At 42.8% G+C, this 23,567-nt stretch overlaps 2 protein-coding genes across 8 annotated transcripts in view; one reads left to right on the top strand and one right to left on the bottom strand.

Annotated features, from left to right (window-relative positions):
* The window catches only part of ZNF541 (zinc finger protein 541), a 31,761-nt gene extending 17,415 nt beyond the window's left edge, over window positions 1-14,346 (bottom strand). For 2 of the 4 annotated variants that reach the window (XM_058195081.1, XM_058195084.1), the window contains exons 1-6: window positions 12,057-12,909; window positions 11,101-11,435; window positions 8,355-8,604; window positions 3,677-5,405; window positions 2,521-2,579; window positions 1,321-1,480 (exon numbers count right to left, since the gene is read on the bottom strand). In XM_058195081.1, coding sequence (XP_058051064.1) covers window positions 1,321-1,480; window positions 2,521-2,579; window positions 3,677-5,405; window positions 8,355-8,604; window positions 11,101-11,404 — 2,502 coding nt within the window. In that variant the 5' untranslated portion in view covers window positions 11,405-11,435; window positions 12,057-12,909. Of the gene's footprint in view, window positions 1-1,320; window positions 1,481-2,520; window positions 2,580-3,676; window positions 5,406-8,354; window positions 8,605-11,100; window positions 11,436-12,056; window positions 12,910-13,476; window positions 13,697-13,953 lie in introns of those variants that run through there. The other 2 variants (XM_058195082.1, XM_058195083.1) reach the window with 2 other exon arrangements.
* A 907-nt stretch (window positions 14,347-15,253) lies between these two features.
* Window positions 15,254-23,567, top strand: part of BICRA (BRD4 interacting chromatin remodeling complex associated protein) — a 66,604-nt gene continuing 58,290 nt past the window's right edge. For 3 of the 4 annotated variants that reach the window (XM_058195078.1, XM_058195080.1, XM_058195077.1), the window contains exons 1-3: window positions 15,254-15,893; window positions 17,702-17,800; window positions 19,543-19,673. The gene's annotated coding sequence lies outside the window, so the exon portion shown is untranslated. The remainder of the gene's footprint in view (window positions 15,894-17,701; window positions 17,801-19,542; window positions 19,674-23,567) is intronic. The other variant, XM_058195079.1, reaches the window with a different exon arrangement.

Below are 23,567 nucleotides of genomic sequence, written 5' to 3'. Positions count from 1 at the left end.
TTATTCAGTTCTAGTTATGCCTTCCTGAAAGCCAACCCTAAGAAATAACCGTGCTGGGATACGTTCAAATAAAGTCAAAAGACTGAATTGTAGATTAATAATTATTAGCATTTTATGTAGTAATTTCTCAACATTCAAAGCATTTCACACACATTAGTGCAATTATCTTCTTTAATATAGCTTCGTATCCCCATTGGCAAGTTCACCATCTCTTTTTTAAATGCAGTGGGTTGTTTTTTTTCTACATGGATTATTAGCTGCCTGGAGCTTTTGCCAGTAAAAAAACACACAAAAAAAACACAATAGTAAAGAAGTTCTTACAGTACAACTGTCTGGGAAGAGGATAAAAGCAGGACATTTCTTAGTGTGTGAAAAGATGTTTCATTTCCCTGAATACATCCTGGCAATATTTGAGTTTTAAAAAATAGCTGTGCTCAGAAATAAGATGTTTAGTATGCAGATTTCTTCTGGAAGCCTTAGCAAAGATCTGGTGATCAAAGGTAAGGAATGCAGTGAGCAGACTACCAATATCAAAGAATATTTGTAGCCCAGGGTTGAGCTGTGGGATCCTTGGGTGTTCTCTGAGCTTGGGGGTTTCCTTGGAGACATTTCATGACCCAACTAGGTAACATCACCAGTGTTAGTAAGGAGTGGGGTTTGTGGAGTACAGAAGGGGAGGAGGAGGAGGAGGAGGAGGAGAACGACGACGACTGTGGGGTTCTTGATGCTCTCCGAGTTTGGTGGTTTTCTTGCAGATGTTTCATGACCCAAGCTAGGAAACATCATCAGTGCTAGATGGAGTTTGCAGGAAAGAGGAGGAAGATGAAGGAGGAGGAGGAGGAGGAGGACTGTAGGGTCCTTGATGCTCTCTGAGCTTGGTTGTTTTCTTGAAGACGTTTCATTATCCAGCTAGGGAACATTATCAGTGTTAGAAGGGAGTGGGGTTTATTTTAATTTTCCCCCTATGTTTTTTATTTTATAAACAAACATAATATATAATCAGTCGTTCAGTGTGTCATCTAGGTGTTATCTTCAGTGACTTCTTGTTACTCCTCCTTTCTTGGTATTTTCCATAGGGAGTGGGGTTTATAAACAGAGAGCAAACCCCGCTCCCTTCTAGCACTGAGGACACTGCCTTGCTGGGTCATGAAACGTCTTGCCGGAAAAACCGCTAAGTTCAGAGGGCACCAAGGACCCCACACGGAGCAGAAACAAGACTTAAGTCAGGCTAAAACACCGAGATGGCCTCCTTCTTTTTACGGCCTCCTTCAGCATCAAGTGATAACGAACATTGATTTACCAAGGTGATATTCCTTTTACCTGTTGCTTTTCCTTCCCTGACGGAGACTGCCACTGCTCACCATAGAAACACATGTGGCTGTTCAGGCCCCTTTCGGTATAAAACAGCTGATTGCAGGTTGCACAGCGAAAGCTGTTCCCTTTCTCACTCCTGTCTCCAGGATCTGCCTCAGACTTACTACTGCTGGCAACGATCGACGTAAGCAAGGGGAGAAATGCAGGATTAGGAAGCTTAAATGTCTACGTTATGATTTATACTCCAACCTTATGACAACCTTAACTGTGTTCTCGTACTTCAGAGACCCTTTGAAGCCAGCCGGGGCGGCGGGGGGGAAGGAATTGGGGAAGGAATCTCACTGGGACACCATAGATAAACAAGGGCTGCCCAAGAGATGATAACTGGGAGGGGGAGAGCTGCTTAGGGCCGTATCCTGCCAGCCCAATCAAATTTATTATTTTCTTTGCGTGCCTGCTTATAAATCACTTTTGAAATTGCATCTTTGGAAGCTTCGCTTGTCTCTCCGCTTCCCGGGTGTCTTTCCCCATATATGTACTCCAGGGGTGTCCAAACTTGGCAACTTGGCAAGATTTGTGGACTTCAAACTCCCAGAATTCTGCAAAGCTGGCTGAGGAATCCTGGGAGTTGAAGTCCACAAGTCTTAAAAAGTTGCCAAGTTTGGACACCCCTGATGTACTGAATGATATAATCTGTTAAACGCCAGAAGCTTATTTACCTAACTCCCGTTTCATTAGCACCAGGAAGAGAAACCTCACGTTCTATTTCTTCCTGGGTTTTTTCCAAATTCTGTCTCTGATAGACTAAAATTAAGAATTACGATTTTGTGGGCCAGGTTTTAGCTCTCTTCTTGTTTATTTTTTCTGGGTGCTTTTATCAGACGGGAGAAGGAATCTCAGGGAACTTCAGCTGAAATTACCTGAACAAAAACTGTGTGTGTGTATCTGAGTGTTTATCCAACTATGGTGAAGAATATTTGTTTTGTAACCATAATTGCAATTAAGTCTCTCTCTCTATGTGTATGTGCATACATACATACATACATACCAGAGGTAGTATTCAGCCAGTTCAGACCAGTTTGCCCGAACCAGTAGCGGAAATCACGGAAGGGCCCGCCCCGCCGACTTGCCCCAGCTCTACACACATATACACTTACATACACTAATATTTTAGGCAGTATTAAAGCATAATAAACCCCTGCTTACCCTCCAGGAGAAAAGCATTCCTCTTTGACTGCATTAGTAAAGCTGTAGATATTTCCACCCTGTGTTTTAGCAAGGCAGGCAGGCAAGAAAAGAAAAAGGAAGGAAGGAAGGAAGGAAGGAAGGAAGGAAGGAAGGAAGGAAGGAAGGAAGGAAGGAAAGAGAGAAATTAAGTACATGTACAAATAGTTTTTTTTATCTATAGATGAGGGCTATTATTTAGAACAGGGGTCTCCAACCTTGGTCCCTTTAAGACTTGTGGACTTCCAATTCCCAGAGTTCCTCAGCCAGCAGAGACTTGTGGACTTCAATACCCAGCAAAGCTGGCTGAGGAACTCTGGGAATTGAAGTCCACAAGTCTTAAAAGAGCCAAGTTTGCAGACCCCTGGACTAGTGCAAGACCTTCTGTCATGGCTGCCAACTTTTGGCGGGTTCCTAAAATACATATAACCATTCCAAATATTGGAATGAAAGTCCACCAGGGGTGGACTTCAAAAATTTTAGCAAGGGGTTCTCTGCCTGGTTGCTGGGTGGGCGTGGCCTAATTGGCCTCCTGCACTGCAGCAGGGGGGGGGGCTTCCTGCCCTCCCCGGGCTCCGGAGGCCCTCTGGAGGCTGGAAAAGGGCCCTTTTCCGGCCTTCCCAAACTTCCAGTAGGCCCGTTTTCACCCTCCCTGAGCCTTTGCGTGCACCCTGCACTTACCTGCATCCAAAATAGGCTGCATGGGGACTCCTGGAAGGGGAGGGGCAGAGCCAGCTAGGAATGGGATTTGGGGGTTCTCCAAACTGCACAGAATCTTAGCTAGAGGTTCTCCCGAACCTCTGCAAATCCCCAGCAGCCCCACCCCTGGTCGCAGCCGAAAACGGATGTCGAGCTGGCCACGCTCCCCCAAGGTCAAACACAACTGTGATGAGGCCCTCAATGAAACCCGACCTAGACCAGGGGTCTCCAACCTCGGCCACTTTAAGCCTTGTGGACTTCAACTCCCAGAGTTCCTCAGCCAGCAAAGCTAAGCAAAGCAGAACAAAGCTGGCTGAGGAATTCTGGGAGTTGAAGTCCACAAGTCTTAAAGTGGCCAAGGTTGGAGACCCCTGACCTAGACGACTGAGCATAGGCCCATTCTGATTTCTTTTTTTAAAAAAAGCCTTTAAAAACATGCCTGAATTCTGTTGAAAATCGTCAGCTTGGGCTTGGCTCTGGACACGCTCTCAAAGGAGGTGCTGGGCAAGGAAAAGGAAGCCATGGCGACTTGACTAGGAGAGGCCATGGAGGCGATATCAAACTTGGGTTTCTCCTTCCGGCGGGGTCTACCGCTGCGAGAATGCCCTTTGCTGCCGGACTCTTTAGTAGCACAAGCTTTGGCCTTCTCCTTCTTCCTGGGTAAAGGGGAGTCGTTTTCCAATTCCCTCGGCTTCCCATAAGTGTGGTTTCCTGGGGTGTTTTCGTACTGATTGGGGCTGGGAAATTCTTTACACTCTAGGCATCTTTTGGAAGGCCGGGAGTGCTTCGCCTGAGAAATACCGCTTGTGGTGACAGAAGGTAGGGCGGACGAATGAAAAGAGGGCATCGGCAGTTGGTGCCCGTCTTTTTCGAGATCAGGTGAAAATTCGGCTTGAAACGGAGCCAAAGGAGGCCCCTCATTTTCCAACGGCTGTACGGCCGGGCAAGCCAAATCCGCCTGTTCCTGAAACCCACCGGGAAGCGGTTTGGCTCCCACCGGTTCGGCCTCCTTCGGCGGGGGTAACACCTTGGTGTGGGACACGATGTGCTGAGATTTGGTGATCCTCTGGAAAAGGTGACTCTGGACTTGCTGATCCTGGCTCAGACAGGATTCCTTAGATTTCATGAAAAGCTGCCGGAAGAGCGGCGTGGCCTCGCCCTTCTGGAGCAGGCTATGTTTCGGGGCGTCCGAAAGTCTCGCCGCTGGGCTGAATGTCTCTTCAAAGCAACGGAGTCTGGCTTCTCCGGAAACTTCCCCGTGGGTCTTTAAAGAAGCCGGCGGGAAGGGTAAAACATCTGGACACTCGAAGGTGGGTCTCACGGAGTCGAACGCATGAGACGGTCCCATTATTATCCCTTGGGAAGCTTCGTGACCGGCAGAAGACAGTTGAGCAACGTAAAGGCCGTGTCCTTTGGCTTTGGCGCCAACCGGGGCCGCATTTCTGGCCCACTGGACGCTGCCGCTGGGCTGTTGGGTGGGGGCAGGAAACTTCTGGCCTCTGAATAAGGGGAAACGAGGCATACCGCTGCTGGACCAATAGTCCAAAGCGCTGGCTTCTATAGGGAAGTCGCGTTCCGAGTGGGAAGGCCTGTCTGGCAAATTCGCATGGCTTTCCGAGGGCCCAAGAATGGATAAATTCCCCGTGTTGATGATAGTGTACATGCTGGAGGAAGGTAAGTTCTTTCGGCAAGGATAAATGTCCTTCATGGCTTTCTCGCCAGGGGTTTCTCTGACCGCGGTTGCGCTGCAGGTGGGCGCGCAGGAAATCTGGCCGTAGACCGAGCCGGAAGGTGGTAAGGATCCCCTGGAGTCGGTTTCGTTCGGTCCTACAGATGAGGAAGGAGCGGACGGAAGCTTCGGGCCGACCAAGCTGCTAACAATGCATCTCAGCAGGTCTCGGTTGGGCAGGAGGGAATGATTGGGCGCTGGCGATTCCGGGTGAGCGGCCAAGCTTTCGGCCGCTCTCAAACCGCTCTGCCCCGCCTGGCCGTGCGAATCGTGCGGAGGCGGCGTGCTCTCACAGGCTTCCTCGTCCTTCAGCAGCCGCAAGCCGTGGTGCATTTCATAGTGCCGGCGCAGCGATCGATGGTCTGAGTAGCTCTTATTGCAACCTTCTTCTATGCAAATGAAGGGCTTTGTTTTTTGGTGGGTCAGCATATGACCGCTCCTGATTTGTTTTTGGTTTTTTAAATAAAAAATAATTAAAAAAAAAAACATTAAGGCATGAAGCGTGCAAAGAAGTTCTAGGCTTAACACTCATTGCTATCCAATACTAAAATCACTTCCATCATTATACACCAGCGGTGAAATCCACTTTTTTTTTTACTACTGGTTTTGTGGGCGTGGCTTGGTGGGCGTGGCTTGGTGGGCGTGGCAAGGGAAGGATATTACAAAATGCCCATTCCCCCTCCACTCCTGGGGGAAGGCTACTGCAAAATCTCCATTCCCACCCCACCCTGGGGACAGCCAGACGTGGTATTTGCTGGTTTTTCTGAACTAATCAAAACTTCCGCTGCTGGTTCCCCAGAAGCTGTCAGAACCTGCTGGATTTCACCCCTGTTATACCCTGATACAGATGCAAGAAAAGGAATATGATGGTTGGAGCCTCTAGCACCCAATGTATCCGCTGCCTTATCCTAGAGGACTTCTGGGGCTACTGCTTCTTCAGTTGCTTTGCCAACAGAAGTGGTCAGAGCTGGCAAGAACAATAAGGAAGGCAAGGCTGAATAAGCAGTCCTTATGATTTATATTGATATATTGACCATCATTTGTGCTGTAAATGTTGTACCTTGATGAACGTATCTTTTCTTTTATGTACACTGAGAGCGTATGCACCAAAGACAAATTCCTTGTGTGTCCAATCACCCTTGGCCAATAAAAAAATTCTATTCTATTCTATTCTATTCTATTCTATTCTATGGCGACACCCAGGGGAAGGGCCTTTTCTGTGGGGGCACCCACCCTCTGGAATGAACTTCCCCCAGGACTTCGCCAACTTCCTGACCTTCGAACCTTCCGCCGCGAGCTTAAGACACATCTATTTATTTGCGCAGGACTGGACTAGAATTTTTGAATTTTTAAATTTTGAATTTGGTTTTAATGGGGTTTTATTATTTGTATTTCTATTTTAAATACTCAGCCTTATTTAATAAGTTTTTTAATTGTTGTTTTATCCTGTATTTATATGTATGTTTTATTCTAGCTGGAAACCACCCTGAGTCCCTAGGGAGATAGGGCGGTATAAAAATGCGAAAAATAAATAAATAAATAAATATTCTATTCTATTCTAATAATTCTGATTTTTGGGGCCAAACATTCAACTCAGTATTTTTTTTTTTTTTTTAAAGTTTAAATCAAAGTGAAAGAATCTACCACAGCCTTCTAACACAATGAGCCTTTTTTCCCCCCCAATCCACAAGGGCTTTTCTGTTTCAAGTTACCATACATTCCTTCCTGTTAGCCTTTGCCTTCAGACCGAAATGATACTGCCGAGCACAAATTTATCAATGATCACTTGGACTCCGGATTACATGCAAAATAAATAAATAAATAAATCTCACTTTGTGACTTCCCTTCCACAATGGGAGAAAGAGGGCAGGGTGGATATGTTCTAAAATAGGGGTGGGGAAGGAGGGCCCCTTTGTGACTAGTGGACTTCAATCCCCAGAATTCTTGAGCCAGCGTGGTTCTGGGAGTTGAAGTTCACAAGTCATAAAAGGAGCCATTGTTCCCCACCCTTAGAGCAGGGGTCTCCAACCTTGGCAACTTTAAGCCTGGCGGACTTCAACTCCCAGAATTCCCCGGCCAGGCTTAAAGTTGCCGAGGTTGGAGACCCTCGTTCTAAAGGAAAGTAGTATCAACAATTTGCTAGCCATTAAGTTTTATTTATGGCTAGTTCCCTGTTACCACAACCCATCACTCAACTGCTTCCAAACAGTTAAAGGAGACCTGGGCATTTTATGGTCCCCTGGTCCTTCAGCTATCCCCATCCAATTTGCGTGGATTGCTTTTATTTTGAAGGGGCCTGCTATTTTTTATTTTTTTTTGCAATGTATATATGAGAGGGGGGGCATGCTTGCACACTTTCACAGCCCTCTTACTTCAGCCCTCCACAAGTCTCAGTTTCTCTGGGGAAATTAATTGCCCACCCCAGTTAGAGGACTCATTTTTTTTTCCCAGGCGTTAGAAAACCTTTCTACTTTTCTTCAGCTGCCACTTCGTCCCTAATATCCAGGCTAAACTGGCGCTGTACGTGAAAACTTGGCAAGCTGTAAAGCACCAGCAGCTCCATTAAGCGGAGCTATACTGGCAGCTTTGCCTTTTTTTGGGACGGAAAAAAACCCACAGCACACGTGACTCTGCAAGGCCGCCACACGAGCCCCTGCATGGCCTGGAGCGGATTCCACCAGGGAGGCTTATCGGTTACAGTAGTGGCCAAAATTGTGGAAACCTTTTGGGGAAAAAAAATTATTTTTTTTTTGAAGTTTGATGGCTAATAACACTTTTTTTTTTTGAAGTTTCAAGATCATCCTATTTCACTGCTGGAATGACCTGGGAATAGCCCAGACCTTCACCTAATTTGAAATCTATGGAGCTGACACTTGTTAGTCAGAAAGGACCCAGCAATAAAATCCAGTTAATAGAAGCCATCCTTTAATCTTGGTTTCACATGATAACAGCTGCAGAAGTAAAAGACTTGGTTCGCTCCATGGGAAGACGTTGTAAGGCCGTCCTTCATTCATGCTAAAGGTTACCCAACTAAGTATTAACTGACAGGGTGATAATTTTTTTATATCTCCTTTTTTCCTACGCGTTTCACTTTTCTTCTTTATACGGTAACTCCTATTCTAATAGCAAATCCTTCATAAAAGTTACGGCATTACATTCTTGATTAAAATATCTTTCCGTTGATATATAATTTTATGGTACTGCTCAAAAAAAAAAAAAAAGTGGTGTTATTAGCTAGTTTTAGAAAATACACTTTCCCCCCCAAAAGGTTTCCACAATTTTGGCCACTACTGCATGTAGCACTTAAGTCGGGGGGGGGGGGGTTGTGTGTGTGTGTGTGTGTGTGTGTGTGTGTGTGTGTGTGTGTGTGTGTGAAGAAGATACCTACAAGTGGTCCTGTCGCTTGAAAGCTTTGCTGCAGATCTTACAGATGTGCTTCCGTTCCTGGCTATGAGTCACGTAGTGCTTGCTGAGGGAGCTGGTGCTGCTGAAAACCTTCCCGCAGAGGCTGCAATCCAGGAAAGGAGCTTGAAGGGCGTTTTGCTGGAGTCTTCCTTTTCTCCCACCGGATCCGGCAGAACCGGATCTGCCTCCTGGCTCCACTTCTTTCGGTGCCGAAGGGGCAGGAAGCCCCAATTCTAAACGAGTAAGGCCAACTTTTAGTTCCACCGGTACAAGACTCTGCCGCAAGGCACACACAGTACAGGTAGTCCTGTTTCGTTTAGTGACCGTTCGAAGTTACAACGGCGCCGGAGAAAAAAGTGACTTATGACCAAATTTCTCGCAGTTACGACCGTTGCAGCATCCCCGTGGTCAAGGGATCAAAATTCAGATGCTTGGCAACTGGCTCGTATTTACGACGGTTGCAGTGTCCCGGGGTCATGCGATCCCCTTTTGCGACCTTCTGACAAGCAACGTCAATGGGGGAGTTAGAGTCACCTAACAACATTTTGACTCGTTTAAGAACTACCATGATTCACTTAACAACTCTGGCAAAAACCAAAAAAAAAAATAAACAAGGCCGTAAAACTGACTTCACATGTCAGGGTTCCAAGTAATAAATCCATATCAAGCAAAACTCCAAGGCCTGTAGATTCCTCAAAGGATAGCTTTATTGGAAATATCATATTGGCACAGATCTGGTGAAAACCGACTCTGAAAAGTCCAACGGGTTTCACCTAATTAAGAGTGAAAGATTTTCTACTTTCTCAAAACAAATCAGTCACCATGGTCCAATCATGGGCCGTGATAGCTCAGGCTGTAAGTAGCCTGTTATTAGAACACAGCAGCCTGCAATTACTGCAGGTTCAAGCCCGGCCCGAGGTTGACTCAGCCTTCCATCCTTTATAAGGTAGGTAAAATAAGGACCCAGATTGTTGGGGGGGCAATAAGTTGACTTTGTAAATATACAAATAGAATGAGACTATTGCCTTATACATTGTAAGCCGCCCTGAGTCTTCGGAGAAGGGCGGGATATAAATGTAAATAAAAATAAAATAAATAAATAAATGGTGAAGTCTGGCAACCGGGTAGCATCACTCCGCCTTCCTCCAGCTAGGTGTGAGAATGTCCTTGGTTCCCAAGGGAAAACATTTTGTTTTGGCTACAGAATCCCAGCTATCCCAAATCCCTCCTCCTCTTCCCTGAGCTCCAGTGCAGCAACACTGAAGCTCCAAGATGGCTTCGGTTAGGTCAGCTTCTGGGTTGACGGAACAAATGTTTCACTTAGCAACAGAAATTTTGGGCTCAATTGTGGTCATAACTCAGGTAGTCCTGGATTTACGACCACAATTGAACTCCAAATTCCCACTGCTGAGCAAGGCAGTTGTTAAATGAGTTGCATCCCATTTTACGACCTTTTCTGCCACTGTTAAGGGAATCATGAGGTTGTTAAGGGAGTACGGCTCCCCCCCCTCCCCAATTGACTTTGCTTGTGGGAATCCAGCTGGGAAGGTCACCAAAGGTGATCACATGACCCCAGGACAGTGCAACTGTCATTAAGTACAAGCCAGTTGCCAAGCGCCTGAATTTAACATAACATAACATCAGAGTTGGAAGGGACCTTGGAGGCCTTCTAGTCCAACCCCCTGCCCAGGCAGGAAACCCTACACCATCTCAGTCAGATGGTTATCCAACATTTTCTTAAAGATTTCCAGTGTTGGAGCATCCACAACTTCTGCAGGCAAGTCGTTCCACTGATTAATTGTTCTAACTGTCAGGAAATTTCTCCTTAGTTCTAGGTTGCTTCTCTCCTTGATCAGTTTCCACCCATTGCTTCTTGTTCTACCCTCAGGTGCTTTGGAGAAGAGCTTGACTTCCTATTCTTTGTGGCAACCCCTGAGATATTGGAACACAGCTATCATGTCTCCCCTAGTCCTTCTTTTTGTTAAACTAGACATGCCCAGTTCCTGCAACCGTTCTTCATATGTTTTATCCTCCAGTCCCCTAATCATCTTTGTTGCTCTTCTCTGCACTCTTTCTAGAGTCTCAACATCTTTTTTACATCGTGGCAACCAAAACTGGATGCAATATCACCTGTCCGCGGAGGTGCTGCAATGGTTGTTTACGTGTGAAAAACAGTCGTAAGTTAATGACAAGTTAGCCATTTGGTTGCTAAGTGAATCTTGCTTCCCCACTGACTTTGCTTGTGAGAAGGTCGCAAAAGGGGATCACATAACCCCAGGACATGACAACCATCATGAGTCAGTTGCCAAGCATCTGAATGTTGATCATGTGACCACAGGGATGCTGCAAAAGTCGTGTGAAAAACGGCTGTAAGCCACTTTTTTCAGTGATGTAACTTTCGATGGTCACTAAACGAATTGCTGTAAGTTAAGTAAGTTACCTATATGTACAAAATATCCAATTACCTCTCGTTTTACCTTTAGCCTTATACATACACAAAATATACCGTAAGCAAACAACCTCCTGGCACAGCTGTTTCTTTATATTGGCTGAGAATTCTTGACAGTTGAAATCCCAACCGTTCTGGGAAAACATCCAACTAAAAAAAAACACCACCTCAGCTGAAAGAATATGAAGTTTAATGAGACAAAAAGACCCGAATCCACAGCTGAAGTAAGACCATTCCCCTCTTATGTATCGCCACGTTAGCTCTGCACTGGACTACTCACCATGCAAAAGCGGTTGTGAATCTGTGTCACAATCATCGAGGAGTTTAGTGGAATCACAGTCTTTTACCGAATACAAAGACAAGGTGTCCAGGTTGTCTTCCAATGAATCACTATTTATATTTGTAGTTGAAAGGCTGGGATCCACATCCAGATTGTTCAGTCCAGCATAAATCATGTCCCTCATATCTGGGCAAAGGTCATGGCTGAATGTATCACTACAGTCCAATGCCTGATTCCCAGAAAATTCAGGGAGCTGAATTTCAGAATGGAGTGAACTGTCGTCACTCAGATGATACTGGTCCATATTTAATCACTTCGGTATTTGAAGTTGTTCCCTAAACACACACAAAAAGAGACAATGGGGCCCCCTCTTCAGTCAGCAATATCTAAGGAATTCAATAATTGATCATGAAATTCTATATAGCAGAGCTATTCAAAACTGTTTCTGCTCAGGAAAAATCTAAAACTTATGCAAACTTATTTGATCCACTGTTTGTTATGCCAAACAGCTTTGTCCCTTTTATTGTAGCTTTTTTTGTTGCAGCTTTATACCTGTTTGTTATGGTTTTATGAAAAGTATACTTTTTGGCATACCATCTTATTTTTAATGATGATGCTATTCTTTTATTGCTTTGTGCAACACTCTGGGTACTTTTAACTAAGGCAGTGTGTTAAAAAGCATTGCTTTTTAAAGCATACGTGCAATTGTCTCATCTCTAAAACAGTACTCGTAATTTAGTAACAGGGCAAATAACCTATATTGCAAAATTATGCATGATGATTCACGTTTGCTGAGTCAGTATTTTCCTTCTATAAAACCCTTAATTAAACATTTGCTTACGAAGTGGCATTCACTAGCAATAAAGCTAAAATCATCAGTGCTTATTTTCGTTTTATATCAATAGTGAAAACAAGTAGCAAAATTTCAGTTATCTGTATTTTAGGCCATAACATACCTTTTGGGAAAATCTTGGAAAAGGAGTCTCCTTCAAATAAAAAGAGTAAAAGGAATTTTAACTCACATTCACTCAGAAGTAAATTCAATATTTAATCTGAAGTTCACTATTTGAAGCATATGCATACTTTTTTTTTAAAAAAAAAGAACTTATGTTCATAAGACGCATCATCTATAAAACACACTTGTCTTGTCATTTAATTGTTATATAATCATTTACTGCTAGGAAAACTGGAATGGGGTAGTTTTCAACAAGGGGGTGGGGTGAGAGTGAGGAATTCATTAGATAGTCAAGATAAACACACAAAAAACTTTATAGCAATCAAACTTTTAGGGGATTTTTTTAACTTTATGTAATTACATGGCTGACAATAAAAATAATAGTCAAAGCACTATTTTCAAGTAATGTTAATGCAAATAAACTTTTTCTGCATTGCAGTGTGTGCTAACAATGTCATAACTCAGTCAATATGCCTGTGCAAAAACATGCATTTGCTGATGTGCAAGTTTGTTTAAAAAGATCACTTTAACAGCAGGAAGATTAATCAACCAAAGCCTTTCAATTATCTGTCGATATTCACTTGCATCATATTGATTTTTCACAATAGTTTTTTTTTTTAAGTATTGATGGTCTGAACTCTGGTAAAAATAAAGTCAGCGTTTAAAGGAAATTGTGCCATTCCGACCCAAATAAAAAAATCTGATTAAAGAAAAAAAAACTGCAGAATTTGATTTATGAAAAAATCTTGATTAAAGTGGTGGCAAAAAGATAGGGCAACAGAATTTGAATTTCTCCAGAGTGGTTTAGAAGGAAGACCTGCAACCACCAACAGAAAAGATCTTCCATTTCATCCACATTCTATTTCTTGGGCCATAAAATATCCCCCCCCCTTTCCCACATTTGCTCCCGTTTCATTCAGACAACTTTTGAACCAACCAAGGAATGCTGATTATCAGTGTCCTGCTAGGCTTTTAAGGAGCCCCCATTTCAAGGGTGGGTTCTAACTTTAAAATAGTTATTATTATTATTATTATTATTATTTTTTTTTTTCATAAAAGGGATCTCCAAAACGGGCCCTGCTTTTTCCTTCCCTTCCGGGCCAACTCAAAACACATTTTTTCACACTTTCCCCAACTTGGCAACCTCACAAGACCAACAGGCTTGGAGTGTGTGTGTGGGGGGGTACTTCCCACTTCCCCCCCCCTCCTCCAGAGGCTCAAAGCACCCCCTTCTCTGAATTGCAGGGACCCCCAGCAAAGTCCAGGCTGTGCAATGGCTGCAGACCCCCTCCTCCTCCTCCTCCTCCACCTGGGGGGGGGGGAGCCTAGAAACAGCCTTTTTTGCACCCAGCCCAGCAGAAACCACCCCCCTCCACAAGAAGGCGGGGGGGGGGGCGCGTGGTGGTGAGGAGGCCTCTTACCACAGGCCCCAGAGGGAGCCCTTCTTTTGTTTGCTCCTCGAGTGGGACCCCCTGACCGGGGGGGGGGAGAGGGGTTTGAGAAATAAAATAAAGGGGGTGGGTGAGTGGCTTGGAAGGACTACAAAGCCCCTTTTTCTTTTCTGCTGGGAAATGGGGACGTTGTTGCACGCACAGGCGAGCGGGGAGGGGGAGGCAGAGAGGGCTGTTCCCACCCTTGGAAAAGGGGTGGGTGGGTTTCCCTTGAAGAGAGGGAGGAGGGAGCTGTTTGAGGGCGGGGCCGTTGCATCTGCACCTGAAGGGGCAGGGCGAAGTTTGGCCGTCTCCCCAAAGAAACGGAGGGAGGGATCCAAAGTGGGACCGCCCTTTCTTGAGGAGGGGAGGCAGAGGGCTGTTCCCACCCTTGGAAAAGGGGTGGGTGGGTTTCTTGAAGAGAGGGAGGAGGGAGCTGTTTGAGGGGCGGGGCCGTTGCATCTGCACCTGAAGGGGGCGGGGCGAAGTTTGGCCGTCTCCCCAAAGAAACGGAGGGAGGGATCCAAAGTGGGACCGCCCCTTTCTTGAGGGAGGGGGGAGGCGAAAGGCGAGCGAGCGCGCGCGGGGCGGAGCGAGCGAGCCAAACCCCAGCGACTGGCTTTACCCGTCGCCTCGCGCCGGCCCCTCCCTCTTTTTTTTTTTTTTCCTCCCTCCCTCCCCCCCCCTCGACGTCGTCGTTCTTCTCTTCGGGCTGGCTGTGGGCAAAGAAGAGCGACAGCGCGCAGGCTCCGCCTTCTCCCCCGACGCCGCCCACGCGCCAGGCCGGGCCGGGGGGGGGGAGGGAAGAAGGAGGAGGAGGAGGAGGAGGAGGTGGGCCGAAAGGGGCGGAGCTCGCTGGCGACCTTTTTTTTGTGTGTGTGTGTGTGTCTTTATTTTTTTTTTTTCTCCTCCTCCTCCTCCTTCAACTCTTTTGGGCGGGAAAAAAAAAAGGCGCCGCCATTTTGGGAGGAGGGAGGGAAAGGCGCGAAAGCGAAGCGAGGGGAGCCGGCCGTGAGGGAGATGACGCGCGCGGGGGGGGGTGTTTAATTAGAATAGAATAGAATAGAATAGAATAGAATAGAATAGAATAGAATAGAATTTTTTAATTGGCCAAGTGTGATTGGACACACAAGGGATTTGTCCTGGTGCATACGCTCTCGGTGTACATAAAAAGAATTTCATGAGGGAAATACCGGTGGGGATTTAAAAAAAAAAAAAGACACGGGGGGTTTGTATGTGTGTCTTCCTACGGCGGTTCGGTGTGTGCAACATTCATTCCTGAGGCGCCGAACCCTCCCCTCAGTCCTAGAAGGCGAGGTTGCCGAATTCGGGGCCCCTTGAGAGTCACTTTTTATATAGTTCTATATAAAACTCCGCAACCAGCCCAAATAGGATTAGGGATGATGGTCCAGCACACGTGGGAACGTGGCCTGTTTGGGTCTGGGTTTCCTTTGTGGTACGAACCCTTTTTCATTCCATCCTCGTTAGACCAACCAAGCGCCATTCAGGGGTTTTTTATTCTGTTATGAATCAACTACTTATTTTAAAACTGAGCTATGCCTTATATATAATTTCTTACATTCCTCAAACTTTACAAAATTGACAACATATGTCCACCATGCGTGCCCAGTAGTAGTATGTGCTCCTGTATAATTTTATTAGTTATCCATGTTCTCTATATGCCACATGTTAAATAAATGAGGGTTTTGTAGCTCTAGCTAAAAGCGCCCCTATTTTGCGGTCATGCTGGCTTAATTTTAAGGATTGTGTCTTTATTTATTTACGTCCTGCCTTTATAACCTTTTAAAAAAAAATAAATTCAGAGTAACAAAACACAGTACAGGTAGTCCTTGACTTACAACAGTTAATTTAGGGACCATTCAAAGTTACAACGGATATTGAAAAAAGTGACATCTGACTTTCATACTTAATAACCGACAAGAATCTTACCCAAATTTTTGTCCATGTTTGCTTGGTCTTTATAAGGTATTGCTTGTGGCTTCCTTCTCAACCGGTATAATTTCTATTTATTTGATTTGCACTAAAAAGTTGGGAAGCTCTGAAAATATGCATCAACGGAATAATTAAACGCACTAATTAAAACAAACCATATCAATAAAAACTATCTACAACAAAGGGTTGAATAAGTCAAGCTAGCAGAGACAATTATGCAACTATAGGTAGTCCTCAACTTGCGGTTGGTCACTTAGTAACCAAAACTATGACAGACCTCCCAAAAGGTTTTTTCCTAGTAGTTTCCTGAAAGTTCAGGATCTTTTTTTTCAGATCATGTGTTGATCCATTGGTTGCAACAGGAATTGACCGACCAGCCTGTTGTTTGGGAGGAAAGCCTGAATCTGAAGCAAGGAGAGTCTTCTGAAAGAAAGATTTGCAGATCCACAACATACGTAAGTAAAGATAATAGGAGTGTGTGAACACATTCCTATTAACAAACTAAAATACTATTTGTGATTAAGCAGTGAAAAAATGTTATAGACTACTTATGTCTGCCAGTGTGTCAATTAATCAAAACTCAGGACAAGCTGTATTAGGACTGGCTTAAAACAACTGAGAAGAATGGTTGTGTGGTAGTTCTAAACTCAAAAAAGTGATTAGTGCTATTCCAATTGTCAAGATACTGATCTGGGGTCCTTTTCATAACTGCCACAGACCTCTGCTGTTCATATACCCACTTAATTTTTAAAATAATTTTCAAATTGGAAAATGCATTGCTGTATAATCAACATTGCCCAATCCAATTGCAAAGTCCCAATTTCAGTAGCCTGAAAGCTCATAACTTCTCTATACATAGACTAGATCACGGGTGTTAAACTCAATCACGTCACGTGACATATTGCAACATGTGTTGCCTTTGCGGAGCTGGGGTGGGCATGGCCTATGCGTGACGCATCTGTCCCACGGGCTGCCAGTTTGACACCCTTGGACTAGATTGGGAAAAAAACAATGCAATATATAAACAAGGGCATAATTAATGAAGCAAATGTAATCCAGAAAATAAGTTTGAGACTACTGACATCTTGCAAGTAAAGATTCAATAATTCTCATTTTGAATTATAGTACAGATTTTTCTAGAGTACCATTCTTTATGTCACAATCTTTAAAATTAGGTTGCAATTTAATAACATCTTCTACAATCTGTTCCTCCTACAGTCTTCCATTTTTAATTCACCACCATTGAAAAATGCTAGGTAAAATTATTTCCCAGGGAAGCGGAGGGAGGGGGGGGAGAGAGTGAAAGCGACTGATACACACCAGTCTACTTCACCGAACAGACGTCTGTCACCACACTCTACTCCTAGCTTTGGCTTTTTATACATGAAGCCCCCCCCTCCCTGTGTGTGTGTGTGTGTGTGTGTGTGTGTGTATACAGTACAGAATTTAAAGACAGTTCAAATCCAGCCAATTACAGAGTATAAACATTACGAAGTTCCACCCTCTTTTAATTACCAGCAATAGTCAATCACATTTAACCTGTCTAATCAGGGTGACGAGTACTGCTTTTAGCCCATCCCATTACTTTCTGATCCGCTTCACTTTTGGCCAATCAGGGGAGCGCTCTCTCCTGTGAAACCAGTTTTTAATTAGTACGCCAAGGACCCTTTCCTGAGTTGTGCTTTCAGCTGCCTGATAACAGTGCTTGTTTTAAGACCGATGCTTGATTTGACTGTCCGACCGGAGTTAAGAACATCCGCAGCGAATAATCCAAAAGTCATATTTTACTTTGATGATTTCAGGTTTTTTTACTATAGTTTTCAGAGCAGCAATGAATGCTGTCTTCATTACTTTTGCTTAATTTGTTGGTTATAAAAGTGAGAGACTATATTTTATTTCGTTTGGGGACTAAGTTATAAAAACTAGAAAGTGTTTCCTTTACAGTTGATTCGTGCAGAAACTGGCCTGTTAACAACATTGCCAGATGTAATGAATCCATAATACTATAAAATCAACTTTATGTTTGTGTTTCTTTCAATAAAAGGTAGTAGTGACCTAGTCGCACATTTATACTAGATTAGAAATGTTAAGCTTTGAGGCCGTAGAACTAATCTATATTGTTAAGCAATAAACTACAATTATTTTGATAAACACACATTGGGTTGTCCTAAATAGCCAGACTCATGTTTTTTGGACTACTTGAACAATTTTCCTAAACTAATAACATTTCATTGAATTAGATTTATTTTATTTATTCCATCAGATTTGTTTCCTGGTCAACCTGTTTAGGATTAGGTGCATACCTGCTGCCCTACATGTACATTTCAATGCACCACTTTACACCATAGTACTTTGTCCTCTGGTAAGATGCACTGCTTTACACTTTACCAAGCACAAAACCTATTAGAACCGATGCTGTATTTGGATAAAATAATACGCAATAAAGCAAGAGACAATAGGTTTCAAGGCTATGCATTTCCATGTATATGTTAAGCCAAACACCAGGCAGATGGATTCATGCGTCATGCTAAACCAAAATATAATATGTTTGGTTTAATGCATTACGTGAATCCAGTCATTGTAGTTATGTTTAAACAAACTATGGTCTGGCACAATGTATACTCATCCGTATTTATTTATCAGGTGCTTCTAAACTGCAGTCCAATTCAGAGCATCTTGTTTATTTCAATCAAATATATCCCCAAACAATTGTGATTGAATGTTGTTGTTGTTCAATGTGACACCTATCGTTATATCCCTATAGTAGGAGACCCAAAAAACAACTATTTAGCTAACTAAATAGGGAGCATTATAAACTCAATTTGTGTAGTTGGTTCAGGGTTCAGTGAACCCAAAATTAAATTAAATTGAGCGTATTATCCATAGGTAAATAAGCCAAGTGGAATGTAACGTGTTGTGTGTGAACATTTCCAATAAACCATGCTTAATGACATCAATGTGTTCGGGTGGGGTGGGGTGACGGAGGCTTAGTTAACTTTATTTGGCCCAATCTGGGTTATAAACTCCAGATAAACTGCTTCTGTCTCCTTAAAATCAGCAGTAAATAAATCCAGCACATAACTTTTAAAAAAAACCAAAACCAACCCTCTGAAATGTTTAGTATAATAAAGGTTTAAAGTTATGTTTGGGCCTGCTTAGTGGTTGGAAAGGAGACCACTAGGAAATCTCAGGGCTGGAGATTAAAGTAAAAACCATTTTTATAGCACTGCCAAGAAAACTGCACGGATGCCTCCCTTTAGTGTCAAACTCGGAGCTTTCTATTTTTTTCCCAGTGTAACATTTATGCACCGTAACACCAATTGAGGAAAATAAGACTCGCACCACACAGGCTCGCTTTATTCCTCCGTTTCCCCCCCCCCCGTGGTCCATCACATGATCCCACGTGATCCTAAGTACCGGTATATTAATTTCTAAGTAGATCCTGCAAAGTCCAAAATGTAATATGATCTTAATATAAAGCACGCCTAGGGTTGACGGGGTTAAAGCCATTCCCGTCCGAGCTTTCCCCATACCCCCCCCGATCCAATTTCTACCCCTTGAAGGTTATTTATTTATTTTTCTTCTAACCCCATCAGTATTTCACCCCTCCCCCCCCCCAAAAAAAAAAAAGCTTTCAGGAAAGGAGGATTTCGAGCGTCCTTTCCTCCGCCGCTCCGAAACGCCGTCCGCAGGTCGCGCAAAGCCCGTCCTGCCGGAAAGGGGGCGAGGGGCACAACCGAAGGCGTCCGCCCGGGGGGACGGGGACGGGGGGGGGGGCAAGGAGAAGCTCCGCTGGCGGTGCCTGCCCCTTTAATGCACCCTTGACAAGCCCGGCCGACGGACGTCTCGCTACAATGCTCCCTTTTGAGCGTGCGCGCGTGCGGCGACAGTATTTTGAAAGAGCCAGAGGGGTGGGGCAGCACCAATGCAAATTAGCCCGAGTGGGAGGAGGGAGGTTGTTAATTTTTTTTTTAATAAAAAAAAAGGTTTCGCTGAAAATGTACAAATAAAACTGCCCATTGGGGTTTGGTTGTTTTTTTTAACCTTTTTTCGCCTGCTTCGGCTTTTTTCTTCCTCTCTCTTTTTTTATTTTTTATCTTTCAGAGGAAGCCTTCGTTGGTTGCAATCAGGCATTGAGCTGACCCTCTATGAGCTGTGCCTGCTAGGGTCCTGCCTCCGGAGCCCGTGCGGGGATGTCTCGGAGACCCCGCGCTGACTGCTGCTCAAACATCACGGTGAGTTTGTTACAATGTAGCAATTTCTCTTTAAATCTCTTAACTCTCTCTACCTGCAACTCAGGGCTGTGACAGGGCGAAAAAAAACTGGGGGGAAGGGGAACCGTGTCCCCCCTCCTTGGGTAGTAGCACTGATCTCTTTCCACTGCTCCCCCAATTCAGTTCTTCCCCCCCAAACAGCCTTCTATTCCTGCGCCTGCAGAGCACGTCTACAGAATACAATGTAGCTTTATAAAATGATATACAATCTTCTAAATCGTTGTGGTGGGGGCTGGGAGATTCTTTCCCCACCCCCATCTCTTCCTTCGCATATCTCTACAGGCTTCTAGAATAGATTCTCCCTCTCCAGTAGAAGGGGTGGGGGCTTTGGGGAACGGGGAAAAAGAGAGGAGGTTATCATTCGCAGGGCTGGGTGATTATGTGTAGCTTTTTTGTTTTTCCGGTTGTAAAGGCATCGTCTATTTCATTTTTCCCCCACCCCCACGCCATCTCCAAAGTAAAAGCAAAGGAGAGCTCCAGCCGATGGGTCTTCTCCCGTGGTTTCTGAAAGGCTGGAGGGGGAGTTGCAAAGCAAAAACATGTTTTCTTTGGTGTCTTCCTTAAAAAGGGAAATAAGATGTTTACACTGCTTGCTTCTAAAGATATTTCCAGATAGTATAATGTAAAAAGGTGTTTTTGAGCTTAGTAAAACAAGGAGGAACTGCCAGGTGAGGTTATCCTCTATTAACCTGATCTTCTCCCATCTCCTTTTATAAAATCTATACTTATGATTCCGGCCTTGTCCCTGCAAACACACTACATGTCTATTTTGTGCTGATTTGGCTGAAGAAAAACAGCAATACTACACAATTAAAAACAAGTCATTTGTTATTTTTTCCCCCAAATTACTTCATTTCAAATGGAATGTTATCGCCCCTTTCTATTATTCCTACCCTTAAGTCTCATGGCTTTATGTGGAATAAAAACACATTTCTTGCTTTTAAGGTATTATTTTAGTTTTGTACATTAACCATGGTCATTGACCCCAATTTTTCTGCAATTTGTTTTTTGTGTGTTTCATACCTGTTTATACATTGGTGATATGTACAGACTCGAATTCTCCAGCCTAGCCTCTTGTGTATACTTAACTTAGTAGTCCAATTTGGTTTAAACTCTGATAGTTTATCACTTGCATGCCTCAAAGTTCATAGTAATAAACACTACAATATGCCAGAGGTCATTTTGTGAAGGTTTTGCAAAGTCCAAAAAGCACCATTTTCATCCTTAGCAAGAGCATGTCAATGTTTCAAATGATGGACATATTGAGTGGGCATCTCTGAGATAAATGTTAGTAGTCTTGGAAATAGTTTTCAAAGCTATAGTAAAATGGAAAGTTTAATAAGTGTTTGGGGATCTTTGAAAGCAGAGATGAGGTCCTTCCTGCCACTCTGTTTCTTGTCTCAGGATATTTGAAAACTGGCTTTTAACAATTTCTATTGATTGTCTCCCAAGCTTTGTTGATTTGGAAGTACTGTGGAACTCTATTTAGAATATTCTTGTTTTTAAAGTTACGTTTGCATTGATTAGTAACTCACTAGAAAGGGTTATCCCATCATGTGCACATACCTCATTAAGCAGGGACAGAGGCTTAGCTGAAGCCATATGTGTTTTGCCAACTTAGAGCTATTTTCAATTTGTAGAAACCAGATTTTGAAATTACTATATACCTTGGTTTCAAATGTCCATTTCCACAAACAGTGGAAACTGAGCTAGCTGAAAGGTAATTAACCACAATTAGTAGCATAATTTCTCACTGGTTAAACAGAGGCAGATATGACTTGGTATGGACTAGTATTGGAACTATAGGTTAGATTATTGTTAAAGGGCTATCCCATTACTAGGAAATTGAATGTAGGAACATAGCTGTAGCTATTTTGTGTTTTTTACTCCTTTCAGGCCCATAAGGTATTTTTTAGGTAACAAAAACTTTATTCCATCACCTCAGATATAACTATTCTGATTTTGTGAGCCACTACTACTTTGTAGCTATTTGCAATGGGGGAAAGGCAGGGGTGGGTCTGCTACCAGAAAATTGTTGAGATATCAGCTAAAAAGGAGAGGGAGTGACAAACGGGTGAAGTTGTAGGCATATGACAATTGACTTGCTTTAAACACAGATAATGTTCAACGATTGTGTCATGAAAAGTGATCGGTTACTGTACTAAGTCAACATGCTAAACTATCACTTGTTAAGTATGATTTGAATAATCCATATCTGCATGGGTTTACTTAGGAAAGCATAAATTTACAAATTACAGTTCATATATTTGTATAGAATGCTAAGCAAAAATCAAATAGACTGCATTAAAATTTAGCATACAATAGATGAATCCAGCCAGTTGTCAATAGTTCAGAAAATAATAACTTAATAAACCACCAATAAACTTTATGTGTGATCTAGTCTAACAACGTACAACATGTTAAAACACAATCTGGTTTTGATTTATTGTATGTGAGCCCAGCAAATTATAGTTTATACATCAAACTATAAAAAAGCTGGCTTAGAAAATTATGTGATCCCACTTATAGAAAATATCCATTCATAATACTAAGCTATGGTTTAATTGAGTTTTGGAAAAAAAACCATTGTTACGCCTATTGAGCAAACTTAGGAACACCACATAATTTTGTGCGTGCTCTTATAACCTGATTCAGACACTAAGCACATTCTTAATAAGCTGGGTTGAACTAGCTATGGTGCTTTGGATTATATTTAACTTTTTTGAGTGAGTTTATGTCATACTATGCCAAAAACAACCTGTATTATGAAGAAGCTTCTTGGATTAGAAGCGAAACGTCTTCAAAGGAAAACAAAAGTCCAATTGCCTGTTGAAAAAGCACCTTTGAGACAACCTGTATTATTATGGTTTAGCATTTTGTGTGAAGTTGGCCACAAAAAGTATGGATTCTATTTCATTTGCATTCATTATCACTTACTATTATATTTCTAAATATTTGCTTAAGTGCTTGACCAATCTACTTTTTCACACCCACTGGTTATAAATGTGCACACATTATGCTACTTAAACTCTGAACTTACATTTTCAAACAGTTCCTTTACAAATTGCCAAGATAGGCTTATAAATAGGTTTCAGAGAAAGTTTTTCAGTATCAAAATTCAAATAATATACAACTACTCTAAAGCAATTTGCTACATAGTTTTTGCTATATTGTCGTTAAATGCAGCAATTATGGGGGGAAATTGAACAACTAAGACTTCTTAGCTGCCACAGTTTTTGTTGATGTTCTAGAAACATGGTTTATGTTTTTCATGAGTTGCCATTGTTTATGTTTGTGCCAAATTATCTGTGCCAGTTGGTACAGATCCACTATATTTAATCAAGTGGGAGCTTGTGTTTTGTATCGTTTAATTCTTTTTTACCAAAGTAGTAAATGTATATTTTATACTTGACAGCCAAGAATGTTTAGGGAGAAGTTAATTGATAATATTAAAATTTGGAATTCTTGCTATTTTGTTGGAATGAAGTTATAATATATTCTGAATGTAAAATCTATTTTTGTTCTTTTTAATATAAATGCAAGAAATATAAACTTATAAAATATGGAAGCTAACTCTAGAGTATATGCTATTTGCATTTTAGAATGTATGAGTCATTTTAAAAAATTGTTTTTAAAACCAATTTACCTTTCTGTGCATCTTCTCTCTCTTCTCTTGACTTTCTAAGATAGTGCCCCAAAAAAAAATCTGGAAAGTTACTCAGTTAACATTTATATGTACAGGGAAGAGCAATATTTAATATTATAAAATGTTAATGCCACATATTTGAAAATATTAATCTGAATGAGGGAGAACAAACTGAAATTTGAGCTAAAACAGATGTTATTAATTAAGAA

Source organism: Ahaetulla prasina, chromosome 10, assembly GCF_028640845.1.
Source record: "Ahaetulla prasina isolate Xishuangbanna chromosome 10, ASM2864084v1, whole genome shotgun sequence".
Taxonomy (NCBI): domain Eukaryota; kingdom Metazoa; phylum Chordata; class Lepidosauria; order Squamata; family Colubridae; genus Ahaetulla; species Ahaetulla prasina.
Note: the sequence above shows the minus strand (reverse complement) of the source record. Positions and strands in the feature narration are given on the sequence as shown.